At 47.4% G+C, this 19,887-nt stretch overlaps 1 protein-coding gene across 2 annotated transcripts; it reads left to right on the forward strand.

Annotated features, from left to right (window-relative positions):
• Positions 1–7,420: 7,420 nt before the first annotated feature.
• NRIP3 (nuclear receptor interacting protein 3) lies at positions 7,421–18,440 on the forward strand. Of its 2 annotated transcripts, none has more exons than XM_042814794.1 (7): positions 7,421–7,672; positions 12,592–12,771; positions 13,018–13,100; positions 15,065–15,204; positions 15,426–15,478; positions 15,568–15,665; positions 16,558–18,440. In XM_042814794.1, exons 1-7 carry the CDS (start codon positions 7,499–7,501, stop codon positions 16,571–16,573), a joined length of 744 nt encoding a protein of 247 aa, XP_042670728.1. In that variant the 5' UTR covers positions 7,421–7,498; the 3' UTR covers positions 16,574–18,440. The 2 variants fall into 2 exon arrangements, with proteins under 2 accessions (XP_042670728.1, XP_042670729.1); XM_042814795.1 differs by having other exon boundaries at positions 15,429–15,478.
• The last annotated feature ends 1,447 nt before the right edge of the window (positions 18,441–19,887 follow it).

Genomic DNA, 19,887 nt, shown 5'->3' on the forward strand with positions numbered 1-19,887 from the left:
TGTAGGACCTGCATTCTCTGGATGTGTTCTTTTACAGATTTCCGTTCCTGGCCCACAAACCAACAGGTTTCTGCTTCCTGGCCCACAAACCAACAGGACAGAGTTGGGGTTAAATAAAGGAGCAAAAGAAGTTTCCAACATGCCTTATGCCTGCATTTGGAGGTACTGAAAGCCCTTTAGTTGTGCAGTATTGACTATCCATTTGGTGCCTTGGATTTAGAGCCAGAGATTAGGAGTTCCTTGTTGCTGCACCCTCCTCACATGCTTTCCATGACCAGGGTTTCTAGCTACGTGTGTCCTGTCACCAGCTGAAAGACATGCTGCAAGATGCCAGCTGCCTGCTGGAGGTGCTGCCTGGAGCAAAACCCACAACTGCTTGATCTGAGCAGGCTGGCCGTGAAGAGCAGCCTGGGGTAAGACAGGATCATGATTTATCAGGGGTTTAATGTGGAATTCAGAGAACAGTCTGGAAAGCTGGGAACTTGACACCATGTGTCCCACAAGACAAGCCTGTGTAAGGCACAGCCCTGCTCATGAATGTGGGTGGCCCCCCATTAGCTGTTAGTGATGGAGTGCTGGTGTGAGGGTTGTGTGGAAAGCAGAGGTACCCGTTAGTGAAAACAGGGCTGGCAGAAAAGTGCTCAGGAGGCTGTCTGGCTTACATAGCATAGCTACTGTGCCCGGGCTCCCATAGGTGCTAATTCTCTCAGCAAACTTACAAAAATAAAACCCTGAAAAGGCTCATCCATGCTGAGAACAGCAACTTCATTCAGTGGAAGAAGGAAACTTCGGTCTAAGAACTGTAAGCTCAACACTGCAGGCATTGCTGTCATCCTCAGCTAGTGCAGGGAGCTCCCCAGGCAGCGCCTGGAGCACCGGGTGGACGTGGCAGTTCCGAAATTCCTGTCCCACCTCTGTTCAGGACACAGCCTGACCATTTGCTCTTAGCTCATAGCTCTTCTGCCCAGCATAATGTGTTTCTACACATCGTAGCAGTAAAATTCAGTCTGGCTTAGGGATAATGTAAGCTCATACTGTGGCACGCTTTTATTTAACTTGCTACAGCCTTGCGTCTCCCTCTGCACCTCACAGGGTTCATTCTTGCCTGGCATATTCTCCAACAAGGAGATTTTTGAGGAGCTTTGATAATGAGGTGTAGGCTGTAGTGGCAGCTGTTCCTGTGAATGCTAGCCTCCTGCAGCTCCCCCTGTTATCTACCCCATTCACACCATGGAGATCAGGGCATTGCCGTGGGCAGTGGTGACCCTGTGTACCATCTGCAGCACTCCCCAGGAGAGGGCAGCATGTGGACCTAGGGGGAAAATGTAGTTAAGACCCATGCTGCCCAACAGTGGTAAGTTTTGGTTTAGGTCTTCTGTAGCAGGAGAGAGATCTAAAACTAAGTGTCTGCAGAAACCTGGGGGCTTCATTGCACAGCAGCTCATGCACAGATGTGTTAATACAGTGAAGGAAAGCGTCTTGCTGTTCCTGGGATGGCTGCAGTTGCTCTGGCAGCATCTAGATGAGTATTTCCTAGTCTACTGAAAACTCTACAAGACATGCCCCAAAATATGAAATGTTCTTTAGGGAAACTGGAGCTTCCAGGCAACGTACTGAGAGCAATGGCACCATGATCCCATACACATTTTCTTTGCTTAGCTGCTCTTGGTCCCAGCTACGGTAACCAGTCCACATTTCTGGAGAAGAGAGATTGATAGAGAGAATGAGCTTCTATTTTGTATCATTTTGTGTTCATAAAATGCAAATATGGGGCCTGGAAAATCCATGTCACTGGGACAGATATTGCACCTCTTCAGATCACAGTGGGAGGAGACTCTTCTGAAATGAGCTCTGGCAGTGGGTCAGGATTATTCCCCTCTTTCTCCCAGTTACCAGCAAAAAGATGTGCAGGTTGCAAGTCATAGATTTCCAGACAGGAAAGAAAGCTGGAGGAAATGGTGGGAGGTTCTGATGCCCTGCTTGAGCTGGGCAGCACTAACCCTGCCTGCGGTAGGGGGTTGGAACTTGATGATCTTTGAGGTCCCTTCCAACCCAAACCATTCTATGATTCTGTGTCAGCACTGGACTCTGAACATTTGTCTTTGGAAATACACAATTGTGTGGACAATCAGCAAAATATTTTTCCCTTTTTTCAGCTGCTCAGCTTGATTAGTATCTGTAGTTGGACAGATGATCTCGCAGTGAATGGCAGCCAAAGTAGGGCAGGAACACCTCAAAGCACAGGTAATCAATAGCACCATGTCTCATTGTTGGTACCAGTCATGTACATACTCTCACCTTCTTTGCTTTCCTGGGGCAGCTGGCTTCCTATACAGATTCAGCACAGGCTGAAGTATCTCAGTTCAGTAGACTCGAAGGTGGAGATATTTGACTAAACCACAACACGGCAAACACAACCGCTATGTTCGGAGAGCTACATTGAAGTACTGTTGGCAATTCTGTGCGATAGCAAATATTAGCACTGAGTATATCCAGTAATGTGTCTCACTAAATCTTAGCAGTTATGAGTTGTTGCAATTTTGCATGTGCCATATGGAGGGGGATACAATGGTGGCTCACTTATGCTCACAGTGCTTGAGCGTGTTGGAGTTGTGGCTTCATAAAATAAACATAGGAGCGCCGCAGAGGTGAGAGATCCTGTGTTTGACTTACACCGTGCTGACCTCCTCTCCGATGCTGATGTAAATCAGAGTTGTATCTGAAATGAATACAGTAAAACATCTTGGGCTCGTGTTTTGATTTGTCTTAAAGCTCCAGAATAAAGATGTTTGGATATAAACATAGAAGCAATAATAATTTTTTTTAAATGTATCCCAAGTCCCCAAACATCTTTATTTTGGGTGATAACTTTTCTTTATATTGGAACTTCAAGCACTGAAATTGAGAGTTCATCGATTATTGTTTTTGCTCCATGGGGAAATCAGAGCAATTTCAGACTTGACAAAGGACCATCACAAAACAGCCCAGTCTCTCTGCCACTCTCTTCCTACCCTCTGAAGGAGGAAATATTTGTCTCATGAAGTCCTTCTGTGAATACTCCTGTAAGTGGGAGAGGCAGAAGGGGCTCTCAGTCTACCTTTTTAATGGTATATTAAGAATATTGTTCCTTGATGAGTCCTACACTGGCATGAATTGAAATAAGCACCTCTTCTGGGTGCTTTTGCAGAAAAACTTGGAAATTCTGATGCTGTAAAACTCATTTTATCCCTGGAGATACTGCAATTTGTGTTGCCATTGAAGGCAATACTGTTTCAGAGATGATCTGTTTTAGTCCTGATCAAGAAATAGTGATATACATTTTTTGATTTTACCTCATGTCTGAGATCTCTGTTCTCCAGGTGGTACATTTCACAGACCTTGCTTGAGGAGCTTACTCCCCTTCCCCACAAATACTGCTCTTTGGCAATCATAGACTTCCAAAGCATCTAGAATGAGAAACATCTCTGCAGCAGATTTATACTTCAGCAGAGGAAAATTCTCTAGCTAGAAAGCAAGAAGAAAGAGAGCTGGTCCAAGATCTGTGTGAGTCCTTTCAGGACTAGGAGCTCCACCGTGTGGCAAGGAGCTTCCAAATACCCTGTGCTCCACTATGGCCATGCACTTCAGTGTCCACTCTCAACCTGTCACCCAAAGACAGGGCTTAGGATTCCTTCTGCTGTGTAATCTACTCCTTGTCCTGCCTACCTGTACTGCTCGCTGTGAGGAGATAGGTGTTGTTGGACTATCCTTTTCTAGCTGATGTACTTAGGGAAGCTTTTCTCCTGGTCTTCTGGTCCATTGTGGGCACCTCCTTGTGGTACCAGTTAATTATGAGAATAGTTCAGTAGTTTAGAAAGAAAGGAAGAGGAGAAAATAACAACCTATTGTTTCATGCCTACAGTAATCTATGGGTAAATATTTAAAACTTCTTGCTGCCAAGTTAGAATCAGTTTAGTAAACTACTTCCATGACTGTAGCTGGGCATAGATGTCATTCTGGGTGTCAAATATCCTCATTCTATCTCCACTAATGTTCAAGGTGTTGACTCAAGGAAAAATCTGACCAGCTGAGTTATGATTAATTAGCCCCACAGATCTAAAAGCAAACACTGATCTATTAAGTTTCCCATGTATACATTAAGCACTGAAAAGGCAACGCTTCATTGCCATTGCTTTAGCAAATACCCCAAGGGGTTTGTGTGTACTGATATTTTGTGTACAAAGGAGTGGGCTTTCACCATGCTGGGAAGGAGTATTGCCCAGGGAACCATCTGCTTGAAATCCCCCTTCAGCAAGGCATGGTGCTTAACTGTGCTTCACCAGCAGGTGCTTAACTGTGTTGGCGGACAGAAATGGATTGTTGTATTGGAGTATTTAGATCAAGAATGGACTCCTTTGTATTCAACAAACACAGAAAGATTGCTGGCTGCTTGCATCACTGCGGCTTTGTAATGGCTGCTGTGCAACCCTTTGTCCTTTGGGCTGAAGAAGGTGAGAAAATCACTGACCAGGCGTGGAAAATATGTGGGGGTGAAAACAAGGCTGCCTCTCTGTTGGAACAAATGCTGTGCAGTCCCTGCTGTTGCATTGGCTGTTTTTCAGCATCTTAGATACTCTGCTGTGTAGGCGTTGTTAGCTCCAGTGATAGTGAAATTATCTCACAGCTTCAGGTTGGATATTAGGAATAATTTCTTCTCATAAAAAGTGGTCAGGCACTGGAATGGGCTGCCCGGGGAGGTGGTGGAATCACTCTCCTTGGAGGTGCTCAAGTAACATGGAAATGTAGCACTTAGGGATGTGGTTAATGGGGAATATGATGGTAGATGGGCGGCTGGACTTAGAGGTAATTTCCAACCTAATGATCCTGTGATTCCCCTGGTGTGGGAAGTCCATAGGCCCTTTGTTGGGTGACAGTAAACTCCTTCAAGAAATCAATCAAAGCAGACTCGGAATACTGCAGCATGTGGATAGGGAGAATGCTGTTCAGCCCAGTCAGTCCTGCAGGTGCACTCTGAAGCTTTGGTTTTTGCAGGGTATAGCAATCTCTACCAGGTCAGGGCCTGATGCGGGGCCCAGTGCAAGTCAGTGCAATAGCCTGTGGTTCTTCAGTCTTCATCAGCAGTGGCATTCCTGCATACCCTGCCGCTCCTTGGTCCCTGTGTGTTAGAGAGAGAAAATCGTGTTTGTGTGCTGTGCAATGACTCGCATGGCTTTCACCTTAACAAGATCCCTCCTATATCTTTAATGACCTGCATGTAAAATTTATGGTGTGGAAAGCCCCGGCAGCAGAGGCAGCTTTCACACCCAAGCTGCCTTTGGCGGGAAGGGGGAAGTGAAATCCGCTGAGATTTGGGAACTATGAATGATACAGTTATGGCTAGCACTCAGAATATACATGTAGCTTACTTCAAAATAAATATTTGCAGCTCAACTCCAGCATATATGTGGGAGGGGGTGTGCTGTGTCTTAAAATTGGCCCTTTTGAAATTTTTGTCCTGCAGTACTCATTGCACAGCATAGCTAGAGTTGAGTGCAACACCTGATGGGGAGAAACGTCTCCTGCTCCCTCCAGTTTCCTGGCTGCCTGTTCAGGGGGTGTTCCTGAAGAAGGCAGTGTGAGGGATACTGTGGGAGAGAGATATGGCTTTTTATTTGGGAAGAACAGGAAAGCAAAGTTCCATGGTGTCTTCAGCTCCACAGAGAGCTTGGAAAGACCCAGTGACTAACCAGCTCTTTAGAAAAAAAGCTATTTTTTAGTCTCCAAATCAGCACAGAATCGTTGGAAGGGACCCTTAAAGGCCATCTAGCCCACCTCCCCTGCAATGTGCAGGGACACCTACACTAGATCAGGTGATCAGAACCCCATCCAGCCTGACCTTGAGTGTATCCAAGGATGGGGCATCCAATGCCTTTCTGGGGAACCTGTTCCAGTGCCTCACCACCCTCACTGTAAAAAACTTTGTTTCCTGTTATGTACCTGCTAGAGCGGGCTGTTATATAGCCTCCACTGATGGATGGGATCATTTATTTTTCCACATTAATTATTGATTTCATTTTCTTAAGCTCTCTGTGGCCCCAGTGCCTCCTCTGGGGGGGACTCCCTTTCCTCTACAGTTTTGTCTTTTTTCTGGGAATATATTCCCTATTCCAGGATTTTTGCTTGCTGCTTCCTCTGTTTCTGTTGCATTATGCCACTCTGTCCTCTTCCTATTCAATTTTCTGGGGCATGGCAAAGACTAACAAATCACTTCTTTTTAAGGAAAGATGAGAAATAAATAAATAAACAAGCAGTGGAGAGGGCTGGGAGCCGACCCACTTCTTGCTATGCCTGCCTGTTCCTTGTGTTTCATTGAGTGAGGAGAAGAAACAAGGGTGTAAAACAACTCAGCAGCTCCTCTTTCCTTATACTGGAGAAGCTGCAACTGTGACTGGGTTCTAAGCCCATGCGAACAGCTGTAAAGTGGGATACAAACACTTGTTTGCTAACTTTATACGCAGGTTGTAATCTTGGAGCTGTAGCATGAGGGATGCTTTCTGTGTTCCACCTGCTTTGCAGCTTCACTCTTCGTGCTGCAAACCGGAGCTCTGGGGGCATTTGCTAATAAACCAGGTAGGGTGCCCCTCCAACATGGAGTCTTTATCTGATTTATTCTTGTCCCATCCTTGGAGATGCTTAAGGCCACGCTATATGGGGCTCTGGGCAGCCTGGTTTGGTGGGTGGTGACTTTGCCCATGGCTGAGGTTGGGTCTGAATTGGCTTTAAGATCTCTTCCAACCTAAACCCTTCTGCGATTAAAACCACCCCCTGGATTTAGTGGAAGTCCTTTTGTTTTCTTCTGCACTTCCTTGCTTTTGGAAGAGGGCCAGCATGGTCATACATCTCTATTTAATCAGGTGAAAGAGTGTCAGGCAGCTCCCCCAGTGACAAATCAGGTGTGTTTAACTCCCTGATGCACGTGCCCATAGCAGAACAGTGCTCCTGTTGCCTGAAGAGCCAAGTCAGCATAAGAAGAGAAAAAATCACAGCTCCCTGCAATCTGCCGGCCTCGTTGTCCTCCTGCACGCAGACTGTTCAGTGGCTGCTCATGTCAGCTCCTGCGTGAGCCTGCGAAACAGTCCGTCTGTATTTGATTGCATTCTGCGCTCTCATCTGCTCTCTCCCCACCTCGCGGAGGTGCTGTGAAAAGCGGCTGAGCTCCGATGCAGCCGCTATCACCTTTTGCTGGCCCAGCGGTGGGGCTTCCATCAGGAGCCCGGAGCGGTGCTGGCAGCACTGCCTGCGGCTCATCCTGCAGTCAGGCGGGGAGGAACGGCACTCGTTATTCCTCGAGCATGAGCTGCCCGTGCTGCGTGTGCAACGCATAGCGCTGAGCCCCAGCCCTCCTCGGCGGGGCCGGAGTACCTGCTGGGCTCCCCACGTCACGGCGCTTGGGCTATAAAGCGCAGGCAGCGCATCGCCTCTCGCTCCGACTCTGTGGGAGCTGCACAAAAGCAGCAAGATGTTCTATTCAGGCGTTCTGACGGAGCCGACGAGGAAAGAAGTGGAGATCCGGGAGGCCGCCTCGCTGCGCCAGCAGAGGAGGATGAAGCAGGCAGTGCAGTTCATTCACAAGGACTCTGCAGACCTCCTTCCCCTGGATGGACTGAAGAAACTGGGGACTTCCAAGGACACTGTAAGGTTTACCACATTTCCCCAGAGCAAATGAGGGCACTGAGAAAGTTGTAGGGCAGGGGGAAGGCTTTTTTTTCATGCTGTTTTACTGTTAACAGGATGAGTTGCTTGCTTGGGGAAATTGGTATAGGAATGTATGTGAAGGAGAGGGAGTGGGAATGCGATGATGGGTATCGCCAGGGGCTGCTGTTCGCCAGTAGTGCTTTCAGATATCTGTGCTGGGAGCTGGGAGCTGAGATCTGTTTCGTTTTTGGCATTTACACAAATGTCGGAAAATGGGATGCTGCTTTCCTTACAAAAATCCCCTCAGAAGCAGAGTAAATCAAAATGGCTTCATACCATACATACACATATATTGCTCTGCGGTGCAGATGTATGTGCAGCATGATCATAAAAGGCTCCGAGAGGTGCAGCAGTACTCATGGATATAAAACTGTCAGGCTGCACTTTGACGGCAGCTGATGCACATCTGCTGATTTTTATGAGGAAACTCAGTTCTAGGTTTTAAATATATACATATGTCATGATCCCTGTCATCCTGCAGCTGATATACCACATCCTCCTTCACGTCCAGGGGCTGCAGAGACCCTGTGAATACTGATGTGCACAAATGTTGGAGCTTTTCTTCATGGGAATTGTACTAAAATGTAACAGCAAAAGTTCTGACGTAAGAAGCAAAGTCTAGGAAATAACATCCTACTGCAGAAATCTCCTCTGCTTCTTTAAATGTTTGCCCTAATTCTTGCAAAATTCTTGCTCCCTGCAAGAAACTATATAGATATTTATATGTTATATTTCTGTAGTAGATATGTTCATTGAAAAAGGTGTATCTTTACTTTGAGTGGATTGATATTGTTCCATCACAGCCTTTCTGCTCATCTGGCTCAGTCTCAGCTCTGGATGAGTTGAGCTCCATGAGCGTGCTGTTCTCTGCATTGCTGCCTGGAAGTGATTTTTGCCATCCCAAATGCTCTGCAGTTGCAGGGAGACATAGCTTCTGGCTGGAGGAGGGCTTGAAAGGAGCTATGCCAAGTCACATAGAGCTGCAGTTATCTGTCGGGGAGCTACGCAATGACTTTCAGAGCATGATAGCGTGGTTATTGCTGTTATCTGCAGAGTCTGAACAGCTTGTCACAGCTTGTGTGGGGCTGAAACCCAAGTGTTTCACAACAGGTAGCAGGAGGCAGGGGTGCTAAGACATGAGGTCATTGTCCCCACTGTCACCAGGGCCAGACTTGGCCACAGCTCTGCAGTCAACACCAAGCTCCTTGCTGTGGCTGCCAGGGTCTCACCAGTGTCATGGCTTTGTTTTCAGTGCAGAGAGGCACCATTGCTCATGTCAGATATGGGGCTGAGAGAAGTGCTCTTAAGTGGCCCCAGGGAGGTGCGTGGCTCCTGATCCCCTCCATGTCCTTGGAGGGAGTACAGCATAGTGGAGGCACATGGCCTGTCCCCGGCTCCTCTGTCTGTGCTGTCTCCATCCAGGATGGGATGAGAGCTGAGCTGACATGGGTCTCTTCGCTGCCAAGCCACCTTGTCTCATGGCCACAGCAGGGGACAGCAGGCACTTGGCTAGGGATTGCCCTAGCCACCGTCTTAAGTTCCATGCCACAGATGAGGAATCTGCTAAGTGACAGCATCAGCACATGCTTGGCCTATTTGCAGCACCAGAGAAGACATGAGGTTGTGCTGGTGCCATGAGCTTCAGATTACTGCCATGGGTCACAGCAAAGCAATGCTGCCAGCACTGTATGTTGCCAGGTTGGCAGCGAGCACAGCTGCCAATGGCTGTTACAGGAGATGTCACAGAACCATTATGGCTGGACAAGACTACTGAAATCTTCTAGTCCAACCACCAACCCAACACCACTGTTCCCACTAACCCACATCCCTGAGACACATGTGTTTCTTGAACATCTCCTGGCAGCCTATGGCAGAGCATACCCCTGGAGGAACAGGGGATCCCTGAGGATGGGGAAGCAGTGATGGAAGCAGTGGAACACACCTTGCTGTGGCACTGCTTTGGGAAGTGGTCTTCCATCAGCCTCAGCAGGAGAAAGGAGGCAGCATCTCACAGGTGTGGGGATGGATAGGCCTGTCTCTGGGGTGGCTGTGTGCAGTCAGGGCTGGTGATGGGTGCCTGGAAATGCAGAGCTGAGGATGGCTGGCCCTGCATGGGTAGTGGCTGGGGAGAGGACATGCTGAAGAGAGCCAGGGAAAAAGGGGGAAGGGAAAGCTGCTTTCCTGGTATCTTTTGTGATTTGTTTTCTTGTCACAGCATGCTGAATTTTTCCTCTCTGCCCTTCCAACTTGTGTAGATTATTTTCTGATTTACAGCCCTCCTGTTTCTTGTCCAAGAGGCAGCGGCACGTTCTGACGCAGGAGGTCTCTCCTTTCCCACGGGGCTCAGCAGAAGCTGTCTGTTTCCTCCTGTCATAAGCAGAAGCACAGGGGCAGCCAGCCCCCAGGGCCAGGCATCCAGATTCCCTTCTGTACGAGGCAGGGCTCTGAGCCCTGGCCATCAGCAGTGACCCACTCTGTCCAATGCAGACATCGCTGACCTAATGTCACCTCCTTTCAGGGTGAGCCTTACACTGGCCAGCAGTGGTGACGAAGGCTCTGTGGCCTGCAGTGGCCCCTCAGAGATGCACCTCCTGTGCAGATGTGTACCTCTGACTGGTGAGGGGACGGGGGGGCTGGCATCTGCCTGACTTTTGTCTTCACCTGAGTGAGACTGCTGTGACAGCCCTTGTCATCTCCAGGTCCCACAGCCCAAATAGTGAGATGCTGCCAAAGACACGCACACTGCGAGCTGCGGTGACGTACTTGTTTATAAATTAGAGAGGAACAAAGCTGGACTGAGTTATTTATGGTTTTGACAGACAGTGGTAAATAGGTTCAGCAACACCAGGTGTCTCCGCTCATTTCTTTTGGGTTTCTACTCTGACTTTTCTGGGGATTGTAGGTGTTTTCAAAGTTTCAAGAATGGAAAGGGAGCTATTTTATGAAAAAAATGCTGGTTTGTATTTACATTTTTCTGAATGACAATAGAAACCAACCTATATTTTTCTATGTGCATAGTGGCATGTAACACTTAATTATTCTATAAAGCTCTAAGGAGCTTTGTGCGGCATGTAGAAAGGCAGCACCAATAACCTGGATGACTTGGCGCACTGGTCCTGTGTGCACTGCTGACCTGAGCTAAGGGAGCATGCTGCTAGCTTCCACATCTGTAACTAAGGAGGTCTTCCCTCCCATAAGGGGGCTGACGGCGGCTTTTCAGCAAAATGCACATTTGCAAATGTCCCCTTTGCACATTATCTGTTCACCATGTTCATATCCATCACTTGAGTCATCTCTGTGACTAACACCCCTCGATTTACTGCATGCAAGATTCGAGGGAAACGCAAACTAAAGCTAACTAATTAATAGCCTAAGACAGAACGGTGCTGCAGGGAACCTTTTCAATCCCTTCTATGAGATTATTTATGTAGTGGAGCACAACGAGGCCATATTTGCCCTCCCTTGGAGGCAGCATGCACTGCAGCTTTCAGAAGAAAAACGTCAACAAAATTGGTGGTGTAACTCATGTTTGCTGAATGTTGGGTGTTTTCCTTACAGTGATGGACCCCAGATAGGCATCATAAATCTAGGGCTTAAGAAAGCCCAATAGTACACCTGTAGGTGAACTTGGAGTAAAAAATGTGTAGGTTGAAGTCAAGGGTAGATGGCAGTTGGAATAGCAATGAATGCAGGGTGACTTTCCAGCATGCTCTGTCAAAGGGCTCTGGCAACATGAGTCAGGCTGGCCATGTCAGAAGAACACCCAGACTGTTCTGAGTGATGGCCATGCAGAAATGTTGGTCAGCCCCAAATACATCTGGCCAGGACAAGGTGAGAGGCAGTGACCAATGAGTGATGGGCAGGTTTCCATCCAGTGGGCACTTCATCCAGGTATTTGTCCATACATCTTTTATGCAAGATACGCTTTTGAGTGTGCCAGTCAGACACAGCATCTGCAGCTGGAAATGATAAAGAAATCTGGTGTCAAGTGACAAACTGTATGCAGAAAAACAATGAAAAGGAGCTTACGTGTCCCAGTAGCTACTGATGTTTTTAATGCATACCTGTTCTCATCACTCAAGTCCAGCCTGACCACTGGTGCTATGCCAACAGTGGGATCTGAAGCACTAGCGTGCCTGCAGTTATTTTAGGAGATGCCAAGTTGCATTAGATTCCTGTGAGCACTGTTATTTAACATGCTGCCTGAGATATGTTACAGATGAGGCATTGCGTGAGGGTGCATGCTGGCTAATTTGGGGAACTACAGCACCAGGCTCTCAAAATTATCCTAATCCCATTGAAATTCCTTCAGAACTTGGGGTTTGCCAGTTTAGATGCATCTGCAGATGTCTGTAATATGGGCATATTTAATTTGAATGCAAAAAATTCAAGAATGAACGAGTAGGAAGGTCTAACGTGGACAAATGAAAATGACAAGGAAAAGAAAGCATAAGGGGGCAGCTCAGCCAGGCAGAGAAGTGAGCAGATAATCAAGCGGAGTCATTTCACCTCCAGCAGTGTGTGTGCATCCATCCATGATGAGCATTAAATATAAAACAGGCATTTGGGAAAGCAGTCAGAGGAGGTACTGAGAGGCAGTGTGCTTCTCTCCAAAAAAGAGTTTTCTTTACTCAAAGCCAGACTAGCCAGGGCTGGCACAAAAACAAATGGGTGCAGCCCAGCAGGAATCCACGTAGTCTGGAAGTTTGGAAAGTTCCCAGTCATAGTGAGAAGAGACTTTGGGGCAGCCCTACTACGAGAGTGGGGCCCACAGGCACTGGAGGAGAAAGCAGGCAGGTTGGCAGTGCATACCTTCCCCCTGACTTCACTCTGCTCTTTCTTTGTGTGTCCTTAAAGCAACCACACAACATCCTGCAGAGACGCCTGATGGAGACAAACCTATCAAAGCTGCGAGGCAGCCGAGGCAGCTGGGCCTCCAAGAGTGATGCCCCAGCACAGAGCAATAGGTTGAACCAAGCCAAAATGGGGAGCTCCAGGAGTGTCGAGGATGAGGAGCTCCTGGTGGTGAGCTGCCAGGTAACATTCCCCACCCTGCCGCTTCCCCCTCCTCCCCACTTTAGTTTTGATAGCCTCACAGCTGGCTCTCATGTCCTGGGGCTGATGCCGGTGATCCAGTGGGTCTTATGCATGTGGCAAACTGTGTCCTGAGCCATGGCTTGGAGAGAACAAGCAAGGGATGGGTTGATATGAGGAAACTCTGGTGTTTCTGCAGTCTTCCTTCCCTCCTGCACATTGTCTCCCATCTCTGCTTGCTCTTTGCAGTGTGCTGGGAAGGAGCTGAAGGCTGTGGTGGACACTGGCTCACAGCATAACCTGATGTCAGCAGCCTGCCTGGACCGGCTGGGGTAAGGACCTGCTACTGCAGCACCAAATCACAACCTGGTTGTATTTAAATGGCCTTGCAGGGAGCTGGGATGGAAAGGTACAGAACTGATCAGCTTCTGAAAGCACCATTCAAAGCTTTGAATGCACTTGTATTTTTTCAGTGTCTGTTTGTGTTTCTGGTGAAAGAACCAAAGTTCTCTCTGGCCTTCTGTGTACTTGGAAGACAGTGAAGCTCTTGGGGTCCAGCTTAACTCTGCAGCACTGTTAAGTGAGGGCCTTGCTGCTGGCAACACTCAATCCAGCACTGATTATAAAGCAGATACTTGGCTGTGCACTCTGATTGAGGTGTCTGGTGTTGCTCCCAGGAACAGACTTCTCCTTGCTGAAAGGAAAGGAAAGGGATGTTAGGAAAAGACTGATAGCTGTTGGCAGCAAAGCTCCTGCTGATCTCAGAGAGTGGAGACAGGCAGTTGGGGAGTTTTGAGCACTTAATTCCCATGCAGTCACTGCTTTTTATCACTAACTTGCAATGACTGTGTAAAAAGCAATTGAACTTGCTGCTTGAGAACTGCTGCACAGCCACAGGCAAAAGACACCTCTTCTGTCAAAGCCGTAATTACTTATTTGCACAATAGCAGCTGGAATGTGGCTGCATTCACTACAAACTGTGAAGCAACTCGGCCCAGTTTATCAATTAATAGCAGTGTAAGTGGAGAGGTCTTATCTTTGCAGGATACCACATGGGCTGCTCAATGTGCCCCAGCTGCGTGCTGGTGGTCTGTGATGGCCTGCATGCTGCCCACGTCACTTGTGCAGATCCTACGACATTTTTGCAACACCGCTGCCTTTCCCCAGCTTCCTGCTGCTCTCTTGCTGTTTATATTTTGAGGTGGCAGAAGCTGAAGGCAGATTAACTAAGCAGCTTAAAACCAGAGCTTTGATGCTGGGCTTTTCTGCCCTTGCTGTGGTGGGCCCTGTGTGACACTAGGCATTGCTCCAGCACGCCTTGCTTCAAAGCAGCCCAATGCATGCAGCAGTGATAAAACGTGAGTCCAACTTAACTCCAGCCCTGGGGCACAGCAGGAAGAGATGTGCTGAGGGCACAGGGGGAACAGAACAAAGCCAGAGGCTGTGCCTTCCCTGGCGCTTTAGAGAGGCTCAGGGAAATGCCTGCCCCCATAAAGACACTCCAATTCACCTGGGGCCAGAAGAAGCCAGCTTAGGGTCCAGGAGCTCCCAAACTCCTCCTTGATGTGCTCCTGGCAGCAATTACAGACAGCCTTTAAGTGAAGAGATGGAGGGGATCCGGACTGTTCTCTTGGCTCTCTCCTGGTTCTAGTGCTATCTATGCTCAATGATGCAGGTGATCCCAAACTCAGTGCTGGCTTCTCTGCCTCTGAACAGCCAGCAATAAACACAGCCTCTATCTGAGAGAGACATTGCTGCCTCCGACTGGTTTTCCATCAGATTCCAGATCAGTTTAAAAGATGAATTAAAATAATCAGTGTTGTCAGCATAGGTCTTGGGGTGTAGAAAGAAGAAATCTCTGTTCTTGAGATATCCCTGACAGCTCTTGTCTTCTTTTCTTGGGCTGAATGTGATCTATGTGTTGCACTGCAGAGAGACAGGTGTACTATCTGCACATAAGAGTTACCCTGCCCTGGCTGTAAAGCATGGGGACAATGCTGTTAGCTCAGCTGATGGAAGGAAACATGGAGCATCACTTGCTTTCACCGACAGTAAATTAGAAGCAATTTTAGATCAGGTATTTCTTAAGTCTTGGAGAAGCATAGAAAAAAGATTCTTCAGGTAAGGAGAGGCAGAACAGCACAGCAAACCTTCTGAGAGTACCTTCTGACAGCAGGCTGCAAATAGGAACAAGCTGAGACCACTCCACAACTGAGTACCCTTCAAGTGCAGTTTGGTGCTTCCCGGAGGGGCTGACCCATGACTGTTTCATGTCAGAAGTGTTTTCACCATGCAGGTTAAGGGAACGCTTGGAAGTACTGCCCAGTGAGGAGGAGGAGATCTCGTTGCCACGCAGCGAGAGGGTGATCGGCCGCATCGACCGCCTGGTGCTGGCAGTGGGAGCGCTCCGCGTGGAGTGCGCTGCATTCGTTGTGGGTGAGTGCCATTTTGGGTATGGGCCCCGCTGGGTTACCTCAGGGAAAGCATGGAGCTTTGGGAACACAACAAGGTTCAAGCAGAATTGAATTGCTTCCTTTCAAAGTAATTCAGTCTGCTTCTAGAGTGGGGCTTACTTAGCAAGGCAGCCATCAGGGAAGGATGGAGTTACCAGGGGAGATGGTTCTGACTGTATAAATATGAATCTTCCTATTTTTCAGAAGACAGTGAGAAACCCTTCTCCTTTGGCCTGCAGACACTGAAGTCCCTGAAGGTAAAGGTTTTCCTGCAGGGCTTTTGCCCATGCTGGAGACCACTGAACTGTGACTTTCCCTCTTACATTAAGGTGTTTGTTATTTACAGTGTGTCATAAACCTGGAGAAGCACCATCTTGTTCTGGGCAAGACGGAGAGGGAGGAAATCCCATTTGTGGACAGTGTTGGTGCTGGGGCAGGAGAGAAGTAAGTTGTGCTGTGGGAGGAAGGGTCCTTGCTGCAGGGATCAGGGCTGCCCAGAATCCCATCCAACCCAGCCTTGAGCACCTCCAGAGATGGGGGACCCACAGCCTCTCTGGGCAGCCATGCCAGCATCTCACTGCCCTCTGAGTAAAGAACTCCTTTCTAACATTCAACCTGAATCTCCCTTCTTTTAGTTTAAAGACATTCCCACTTGTCCCATCACTATCAGACTGTGTAAAGCATCAGTTCCCCTTCTGCTCATAAGCTCCCTTCAAGTACTGCAAGGAGAGAATGAGGTCTCCCCAGAGCCTTCTCTTTTCACTTCCCCTTCTCTACCAGAGCCCGTGGGTTTTCCAGCAGCATTTTCCAGCTTCTGCTGCTCCAGTAACTATTACACAGTAAAGGGGCTGTCTGCAAAAACATGCATAAGGAAGTGCCTCTGAGCATGTACTGAGGTCATTAGGAGGACTCCTTGAGTGCTGCTCCGAGAGCATTCCCAAACAAACATTTTTCTGGAAAATATTTATAAAGCGCAGCAAACAAACCCAGGTGGCTATTTTACAAAACACAGGAGAGACCTTGCCTGGAGGTAGTGGCATTGCCTCTTCTTCTCACTTTGCCCCTAGCTGCTGTGGCTTCAGTTTTCTGTCCCTCCAGGAAGATGAATCTGTGCTGCCCACCCTGTGGGTGACTACTCTGGTGTGCCCTGGGCTGGCTATGGTGCACGACATGGGCTGCTTCCCCATCTCCTTTGAAATACAAATGAGAGAGGATTCCAGCAGTTCTGTAGCAACTGCAGCTATGAATAATTATTTCTTGCTGCTGCATTCAAGGCAGTATTTTTTTTCTCATGCAAAACCAGATTATATTAAGTATATTTTCCTTCCTGTTTCAGCACTTTGGAAGCATAGAGAAAAATGGAAATGCCATCTCCGCACGAGAGCTCAACATCAAAGAAATTCTCTGCAGCTGTTCCAAACGAAACAGCAATGCGCTGCTTGAAAATATTTATATGAGGCTACGGCTTGAGTATAGCTAAATGAAACCTGTTCAGTAGCCAGTACCTTAGAGATATTGTCATGTTTATCTTTGGGTTTTGAGAAACAAATGTGTGCTTATTTTCTGGACTTTTCTATAGTGCTCTCTTTATTACGAACAGTTGGGAAAACCTTAGAATTTCTTCTGATGAGAAAAATAATTTTTATAGTGGCCTCATATGAGTAATTGTACTTAGCAGTGATTAGAGGCTATCAGAATGAAATTTTTATTAATGATTTTTCCAGAGGCTAAGCATTTATATTTGCTTAATTGATACTGTCCCATTCAAAGGGTCATTACCAAGAGGTTACTCATAGTACAGTAACAATGCTAATGCCATCTATGAATTATAGTACATCCTGTTAGCCATGGCATTGCTGCTGTGTAATTGGGAACACAACTGCTGGCTTGATGAGAAGGAGCAATCACTAAATTACCCTTGGGTAAGGCTTCTGCAGGGCTGCATTGTTGCAGCACAGAAGTGCTGCTTGGAAGGGCTCGGGGTATGCTCTGCAGCTACCTGCATGCATGGGATGAGCTCAGAGCATCTTCCAGTACCTGCTGCATGGCTGTCCCCTCCACTGGGAAAGTTCCTAAAGGGCTTTTGGCTGCCTTCCCAGTGGGAGTAAGCAGGGAAATTAATCATTGCACTGTGCCCCAAAGAAACAAACGAGCACAAAATTATGTTGTCACCATCCGTGGAGGTGTTCAAGACCAGGGTAGATGTCATATTGAGTGGCATGGGTTGGTGGGCATGATGGGGATGGGTTGATGGTTGGACTAGATGATCTTAGTGGTCCTTTCCAACCTTAATGATTCTACAATTATATGGAAGAGAGCAGATGGAGTGCCTCAAAGGTGGAGTGATGAACCACAGCTCTGCTGGCTCTCTCAGCCTGTAAAACATCAGCACCCTTGCTCAATGCTTCTTTGTGTTTGGGGCTCCAGTTGTACTTCAGTGTTGCTGACAGGAATGCCACAGTTTTATACCTATTTACAAATCACCTGGGATTCTACAACACTAACCTTGACTTCCCTCAGGGCAAGTGGGAATTACTGTGGGACAAGTACTCCATTTGGCATTGCTATGCCATAGCACCAAAGTGGGTTGCTACTTCATGGGCTGCTTGCTTGGAAACCAGAACAAATGTAGCGTAGTGCTTGGAGGAGCTTGACCTACTGCAAAAGCAGCTTTCTAGATTTTAAAAAGCTAATGGGAATTAACGACAGCCATCTGCTGAAGGGGCATCTTTAAAATGCAGTAATACCCTTGTGAAGTTCTGCACCCACTCATGTGGGATGGTGAGCTCACTGCAGGCAGATCTGCACTGGTTGTGTGCTGTGACAGTGGGAGGGCAGCTCCTGCAGCACAGTCCCTCTGGCCAGTCCTAGCTGTGCCCCGTGGCACATCCCAAGCCTGTGGTAGCATTGCAGCTGGAGCTTAACCTCCTGCAGTGGGCTCAAACCTGTTTTCAATATCGAGTATTACTACCAAATCCAGAGTATCTGAATTTTGAGCTATTTTCTATCTTGGTGGTAAGTTTCAGTGCTTTCTCTACATACAGTATTTTATATAACACTGCTCTATGTACATACATACATGGTTGAGCTGCCCAGGGCAGTCCCACCAATGTGCTGCAGAGAGACTTCACTAAATATGAAATATATTTGATTATTTTATATGCTATGAGTTTGGTATTTTGGTACTTCTTTCTGTGCTTATTACTGTGCTAAATGTCAAATTAAATCTAAATAAAGTTTAATTGTTATTGCTGTTTATTCGCTTGTACCCTGGATACGGCAATTATTTGCTTTCACTGCACTTATCTACTGAGAATAGAGTTCATTTAAATCTTTTCCTGATGGGGTTCTGTGGTGCTTTTGTGAGTGTTGGGAATTGATTGGAGACCAGCAGTACAAAATGAGCGGGTGAAATGGCACACAGCATGTTCATGGTGAAGCAGGAGTATTTGGAGGTACGCCTTCTGCTAAAAGGCATCTCCCTCCAGGGGATGTGTGAAACACAGCAGGTGATGGTCTGTCCTTTGTTTGCTTCTGGTGTGTTTGTCTGCTTTTTGGGGCAATACAAGCCACTTTAGGCATAGTAAGGTGGTGACGGGTCAATTGTTGGACTAGATTATCTCAGTGCTCTTTTCCAGCCTTAATGATTCTGTGATTTTATGCCTTGGTGCTGCCATGGCATGTCCTTCCCGTCGCAGTGGGATCACTGTGGACACTACCGAAGCAACTCTGCAGCAGTGCTATTCGCACTCATTTTGTACCATGATGGGTTCCACCAACAGCTTTCTTCAGCCCCTCCCAAGAGAACAGCTGATGAGAGGAGACCCACTGGGGCATTTCTCCACAGCTAACCGAGGCACAATCTGTTCTCTAATAGTGCTCTAGGGATGTCCTTCTGATGGGCTTTTCTAGTACTTTTTTGCTGATGATACCGTGATGATCAATGTGTTGTAAAAAAAAAAAAAAGGTGATTCATGTGTCTCAGAAGCAAATAACTAGATGACTTATTTCCATACAAATGTGTGTTAGAGCCATTGCTTGGTTTGTTTTATGCGGCAAGCATCAGTGGAGGTCTGCACTGCTTTATCACCTGCTTGCTTAAGAGCTGAGAGTGGTACTGGGTTTCCATCAGCTGAAGGCTACCTTTTCTCATAAGCTGAGCATTAAGTGCACACCTCTGTCATGCTGTGAGTTGCTCTCCAGCCTGAGGATGAACCAGTGCCAGCGGCCCTCTTTTTGCACCAGACCTGCACACAGAGTCCTACCCATTGAACCGAACATCACCAAAACTCACCCAGTTCCTGTGGAAGAGCATTGCAGGGGCTGCACCAGGCTTGCCTGGGGTACACTCATATCTTACTCAAACATGAAAGGCTCCACTTGACTTCACTTTCAGGTATTTTGCACATTGCTGTTCTGCTTTTCAATACATATGCATCTTCCCCTCAAACCAGGTTTCCCGATTCTCTGGCAGTAACTGAGTGTGTCACCATGTGCTGATCTCTTCCTCTTCCTCCTCTGTTAATAGCCACATTGCAGATGGAAAATTAAGACTCCTAGAGACGGCGCTGCCGGTATCAGTGACATTTCATTAGAAATGCTATAGCTGAAAAGGAAATTGATTTATTGATTTTGCTACTGGAGTGGTGCTGCTACTCCCTCGGGA

The sequence above is a fragment of the Centrocercus urophasianus genome, unplaced genomic scaffold (genome assembly GCF_019232065.1).
Source record: "Centrocercus urophasianus isolate 14NV4802_14NV808 unplaced genomic scaffold, USGS_Curo_1.0 seq_14, whole genome shotgun sequence".
Classification (NCBI taxonomy): Eukaryota; Metazoa; Chordata; class Aves; order Galliformes; family Phasianidae; genus Centrocercus; species Centrocercus urophasianus.